Below are 6,000 nucleotides of genomic sequence, written 5' to 3'. Positions count from 1 at the left end.
CTTATACTCAACTGAAATCTGTCCAGTTTGAGGTGTTTTCACTGTAGTTGTTGACCTTCTTCTGATTAGACAAACATTTGAGTACCAGGTGGACTTCTCTGGTGGCTCAGATGGTAAAGTATCTGCCTGCAGTGCAGGAGACCTCGGTTCTATCCCTGGGTCAGGAAGGTCCCCTGGAGGAAGACATGGCTACCCATTCCAGTAGCACATGGGCCTGTGTTTCCTTTAGCTCACTCTGCTGGAATAAATACTACCCACTCCAGTATTCTTGCCTGGAAAATTCCAAGGACAGAGGAGCCTGGCAAGCTACAGTTCATGGGGTTGCAAACAGTTGGACATGACTGAGTGACTAATACTTTTTTTTTCTTTTGAGTACTAGGCACAGTCATAAGCAGCTTTAGAGATGCTCTTTATACCGTATTCCATTTAATCCATCCTCCCTCCTCCACCCAGGTGACAGAACCAAGTCTATTCTCAGAGACATAAAAGAAGGCCCCTGGGACCACACAGTTAGAGCCTGGATCCTAACCTAGTCTTTCTTCTCTTTTCCCTCTCCTGTGCTCCCCCAAGACACATATTAAGCCTCTCTTTTATACACTAAATCATCCTTTCTTCCCCCATTTGGCAATCTAACAACAAGAAAAATAAAGCAAAACTACCATTTAAGAAACTTCAATCATTGTACTACTTGAAATCCTTTTTGGAATGAAGAATAATAATGATAATGTTGGGTTACATGTGAAAGGTGTGTTTCAAATATGAGTGGAAAATTAAACCAATGATTAGTAGTGGTAGGTCCAAATTATCTCAGGTTTGGTTAGTTTTGGCCAAGTTAGACGGATTAATATTTTCCATCTCATCACACCTTTACTTACAGATGAACAGGCTTTAACGTAACATGATCCTGGCAGTAGGAGTGTGCATCAAGTCCACCTATGAAATCAACTGCAAATACAACATAGCCCAACATGAGTAAGTGTGCAAATTCACATAACAGTAGATGATTTACAAAGAACACATGAAAAGCTAACAAAAATATTTATCACACAATGGAAGAATGTGTATTTAATATAAAGACTGTTCAAAATATTATCAGTGGTCAAAAAATGTGGAAATTTAAAAAAAATTTTTAATGGAGGATAATTGTTTTACAATGTTGTGTTGGCTTCTGCCATACATCAACATGGATCAGCCACAGGTATACACAGGTCCCCTCCCTCTTGAACCTCCCTCCCACCTCCCACCCCATTCCACCCCTCTAGGTTGTCACAGAGCACCTGAAAAAAATGGGGAAATTTGAAGAAACACACACAGAACTTGGGATCTTAGGGACTGAAAAATCACACTTGTTACTGGCTTTAGTAAAAAATGAAGTATACTAAATAGTATTAGATTTTAAATAATGTGCTTGTCCTTAGGCATACAAATATGCCCTTCCCCCTCATATATCAAAAGATATACCTTTTCTTCTTGTTGCCAGAAACCATTTTTTTTTCCTTAAGAATATTTATTGCATTATTAGAAAGACCTTTGAGAAGTCACAAAATATATGTCCTTGCCCTCTGTCTTCAAGCCATTCCTGACAAATAAGCACCTGCATTTTGCAGAGAAAGTTTCAACTTCTCTCTGGTAGTGTGGTACTTTCCTCATACTGCATAGACTCACTAATTTTGTTAATATTCTTTCTAATCTGTTTCCACTTTGATAAAAACCTCAGTCTTTCTTTTGCAAACCTAATGTCCATGGTTTATCTTAGCTTATTTCTCCTGTTTTTTTTTTTTTTCCTGCTGTAGTCCATTAAAGCTATTAATTAGGTCATAGCAAGCTCTGGTTATATTATAGTACTCTAACAAGTATCTGGGTGTATATGAACACCCTGAGCTTGGTATGTGTGTGTGTTTAGGTACACAAGATGTGAATATTTTATCATATTCTCCACTCAAGACAGGCATGCTAGTAAACTGTGATTTTGAGAAAGATGAATTAGCCTAGAAGTTCAGAGGGGCCAAGAAAAGCCCATCCTTTTCCTACCAAGGCACATAAGTCACCTGGACGCAACCTTAATGAGAGAAGTAGTGAGAGAAGAGTCAATCTGAGACACTAAAACGATTTTCCCAGGACTTCCCTGCTTGTCCAGGGGTTAAGAATCCACCTGCCAGTGCAGGAGACACAGGTTTGATCTTTCCTTAGGGAAAGGGAAAGGGAAAGGGAAAGGGAAAGGGAAAGGGAAAGGGAAAGTGAAGTCGCTCAGTCGTGTCCGACTCTTTGCGACCCCGTGGACTGTAGCCTACCAGGCTCCTTCCTCCATGGGATTCTCCAGGCAAGAATACTGGAGTGGGTTGCCATTTCCTTCTCCAGGGGATCTTCCCAACCCAGGGATCGAACCAGGGTCTCCTGCATTGTGGGCAGACGCTTTAACCTCTGAGCCCCCAGGGAAGCCTCCCACAATGCCTTGGGGCAACTAAGCCTGTAAGGCGCAACAAGAGAAGCCCTGGGATGAGAAGCTCTTGGGCAGCAAGAAGACCCAGCGCAGCCAAAAAAAAATAAATAAATAAAATACTTTAAAAATTCTTCTATTAAAAAAGGAGTCTTGTCAGAGAGAACTACCAGTGTCTAAAGGGGTCATTTAGTCAGATTAGATTAAGTTTTTATTAGATTAGATATTTAATCAAATATCCAACCCCTGACCTTGACCAATGGGTGAAAATTTAGAAGGAAAAATCACCTGATCAATTAACATTATTGATTAAAAATTGAATGGTCCAAAAAAAAAGTTGGGTAGTACTATAATTTACTGAACTGATATGGAAAATATTTTCATAGTTAAAGATACTATGACTTACAGAGGCACCTTTGGAAGTTGAAGGGTGTGTTAAAAGAATCAAAATTTAAAAAAACATACATTTATGAATAAAATATTCAATTAAAAAGTTATTTCAAAATAAAATTATTTATAAAAATGAATATGAAAATCAATATACATATTTATTAAAGCAGAATAAAAAGAAAACTTTATACTCATTTGAACATTAAAATGTAACATTAACATAATGATTATTTTTGGTATAAATTCATGTACTGCCATGAATCTGCTCCATGGTCCATGTCTATCTGTAAAATACCACATCACTGATCTTTTGGGGGAAAATATACACATATCTTTTCAATACAGTTTTATTATTTTTATAAATTTATTTACAATCTTATTCAACATTTATTTTTATGATTAGTAAAGTTGAAATTGCTGATATCTTGATTGCCTCTGTAAATCATAGTATTTTTAACTATGAAAATATTTTCCGTATCACTTCAGTTCAGTCGCTCAGTCATATCTGACTCTGCAACCCCATGGACTGCAGCATGCTAGGCTTCTCTGTCCATCACCAACTTCCAGAGCTTGCTCAAACTCATGCTGATAAATGCCAAGCAAATTTGCTACAGAAAGGACAGGTGTCATATAGTTTAGCCCAAATACTTTCCCAAGCACTGCAATTTTACCTCCATTTAGCACATTTTTCTGTGCCAAGAATTTTACAAGACACAAAATAACTTGCATTTATTTATGATACTTTTTAGACCTTCTCACAAATTAACTTTTTTCATTTTGGTGTAGAATATAAATTTGTCAAATAAAATGCAGTTCTGTCAAAAGAGTCTTTTCTCAAGTCAAGAGATTTCAAAAGGAAACTATGAAACTGAAAATTAAATTTCATGTAACATTTGAACTCTCAATATTTAATTTGTCCAGCTTGCTTGTTTTGTGAGCATAAATTTCTATGTTTTCCTTTTTTTGTAAGCTTTCACTTATTGCCATCTACTAAAGATTCAAAAGATGATTTTGGGGGTGCTTCATTTGTTGAATAGTTTGACTTAAGTTCTTCAACTGATCTTGAATGCAGTGCAGCTAAAATGTGGAAGACTCACTTATAAAATGCTCACAGTCACTTGGATTAATTTATGAAGTAGTTCTTTAAAGACAGAAATGACCCTAACTGATTAATGAAGAGAAGCCAAGAGAGAAAACGTATTCTGTCATCCCAAAGCCTTTGTTTTGTTTGCTTGTTTTCAACATCAATTGCATTACAAAAATATTTGCAGGGAAATGCAAACCAAAACCACAATGAGATACTACTTTATACTCACCAAAATGGCTATAAAAATCAGATAATAAATGTTGGTAAAGATATGGAGAAATTGGAACCCTCATGCACCGCTGGTGGTAATGTAAAATGTTGCAAGACAGGTGGTTCTTAAAAGAGGAAGTACAGAGTTACCATGCGTGATTGCATGCTCACTCATGTCTGACTCCTTGGGACCCCATGGACTGTAGCCTACCAGGCTCCTCTGTCCATGGGGATTCTCCAGGCAAGAATGCTAGAGTGGGTTGCCATGCCCTCCTCCAGGGGATCTTCCTGACCCAGGGATCGAACCCATGTCTCTTGCATCTCCTGCATTAGCAGGTGGATTCTTACTCCTAGGTATACACCCAAGAGAAATGGAAACATACGTCCACATAAAAATTTGTACACAAATTTTTAAATTCTCAATATTTAGTTTGTCTAGTTTGCTTGTTTTGTGAGCATAAATTTCCATGTTTTCCTTTTTTGTAAGCTTTCACTTATTGCCATTTACTAAAAGATTCAAAAGATGATTTTGAATCATTTTTGAAAATAGCATTATTCATCATATCCAAAAGGTGGAAAAAGTAGGTAATTAAGAAACTGAAAACATCAAGAATCTTTTATGAGTAGAACAGAACAATGTTGTTTTTGTCAACAGAAACCTGATATTTCCATATTAGAAAAATAGTTTTTTAAGCACACACTGACACTTCCCATTTGCCAGAGTAGGAATACAGTTTAAGTAAAGAGGTAAACTGAAGTGTTTATAGATTTTAAAGTTTTTAAAAATGATGCTTTAAAAAATGAAGTTGTTCTTTGACCCAACGAAATACTTGAAAACAACTCAGTAGGAAATACCTTCAGCTTTTTAAGCTTTCAGAGTGGTAGTTGTATCACACTGTTAAGAAAGTGAAGTGACTGTGCATTCTAAAAGTCACTGTAATGAGAAAGATGGGAGAACAGAAGCTGCTGAATTAAGGAGTTGCTCCAGTAGAAATAAGGAGATGAATTGTAATGAAACCTGAGAAGTAGCAGAAGAGGCATAGATGGGTTTTCAGAAATATTAGAAAAGGAAAATTAGAAACAAAACATCATGAAATCTGAAGCAATCACAGCAAGAACACCATCTAAGGGTCTTTGGCAGAAGAGTGGCCTGGGAGGAGATGAGGAAGACAGAAGTAGAGGGGTGTGCACAACTTGCTGAGTGACCTGCAGGATAATTGACTTGAATTCTCTGGTTATTAAAGTCTTAAAATGTAGAACAGAAAAATCAGCACAATTAAGAGCTGGCATCAATGGTGCAGAAAAGCCGGTTACAGAGAACATTGCCCTCTTCACCCATTCTCGGAAACTGAGGTGTTACTATAAAAGATCCCTTGGGGAGAGCCCACAGCCTGGAAAACCCATTGTTCGTAGTCCTTTCAAATGTATTTCCTGTGCCAACTTCCAAGCACAGAGCCAAGTGACTTCTTAGAACAAATTATGTTACTTGCAATGGAACATCTTTGTGGTTATTCACTTTCCCCATGGTAGATCCCAGACAGGGGCTCTCACTGACCTGGAGGAACTCCAAAGCCACTTTGGATTTATAGCATCATCTTACTGTACAAACACAGACTTGTTTTCCACTTGTTGGGCTTCCCTGGTGGCTCAGACGGTAAAGAATCCATCTGTAAAGCTGGATAACAGGGTTCCATCCCTGGGTCAGGAAGATCCCCTGGAGAAGCGAATGGCTACCCACTCCAGTATTCTTGCCTGGAAAATTCCACGGACAGAGAGGAACCTGGTGAGTTACAGTCCATGGGGTCACAAGAGTAAGGCACGACTAATACTTTCACTTTTCTTTTTTTCTCACGTTTCCACTTGTAAGAGATTCACA

General features: G+C 37.8%; 1 protein-coding gene across 1 annotated transcript in view; it reads right to left on the bottom strand.

The window, feature by feature from the left end:
- Nucleotides 1–871: 871 nt before the first annotated feature.
- Nucleotides 872–6,000, bottom strand: part of NKAIN3 (sodium/potassium transporting ATPase interacting 3) — a 280,229-nt gene continuing 275,100 nt past the window's right edge. The window contains exon 6 of the mRNA XM_052651570.1: nucleotides 872–945. Within this exon, the coding sequence (XP_052507530.1) occupies nucleotides 872–945 (74 nt within the window). The remainder of the gene's footprint in view (nucleotides 946–6,000) is intronic.

The sequence above is a fragment of the Budorcas taxicolor genome, chromosome 14 (assembly GCF_023091745.1).
Source record: "Budorcas taxicolor isolate Tak-1 chromosome 14, Takin1.1, whole genome shotgun sequence".
Lineage (NCBI taxonomy): Eukaryota > Metazoa > Chordata > Mammalia > Artiodactyla > Bovidae > Budorcas > Budorcas taxicolor.
Note: the sequence above shows the minus strand (reverse complement) of the source record. Positions and strands in the feature narration are given on the sequence as shown.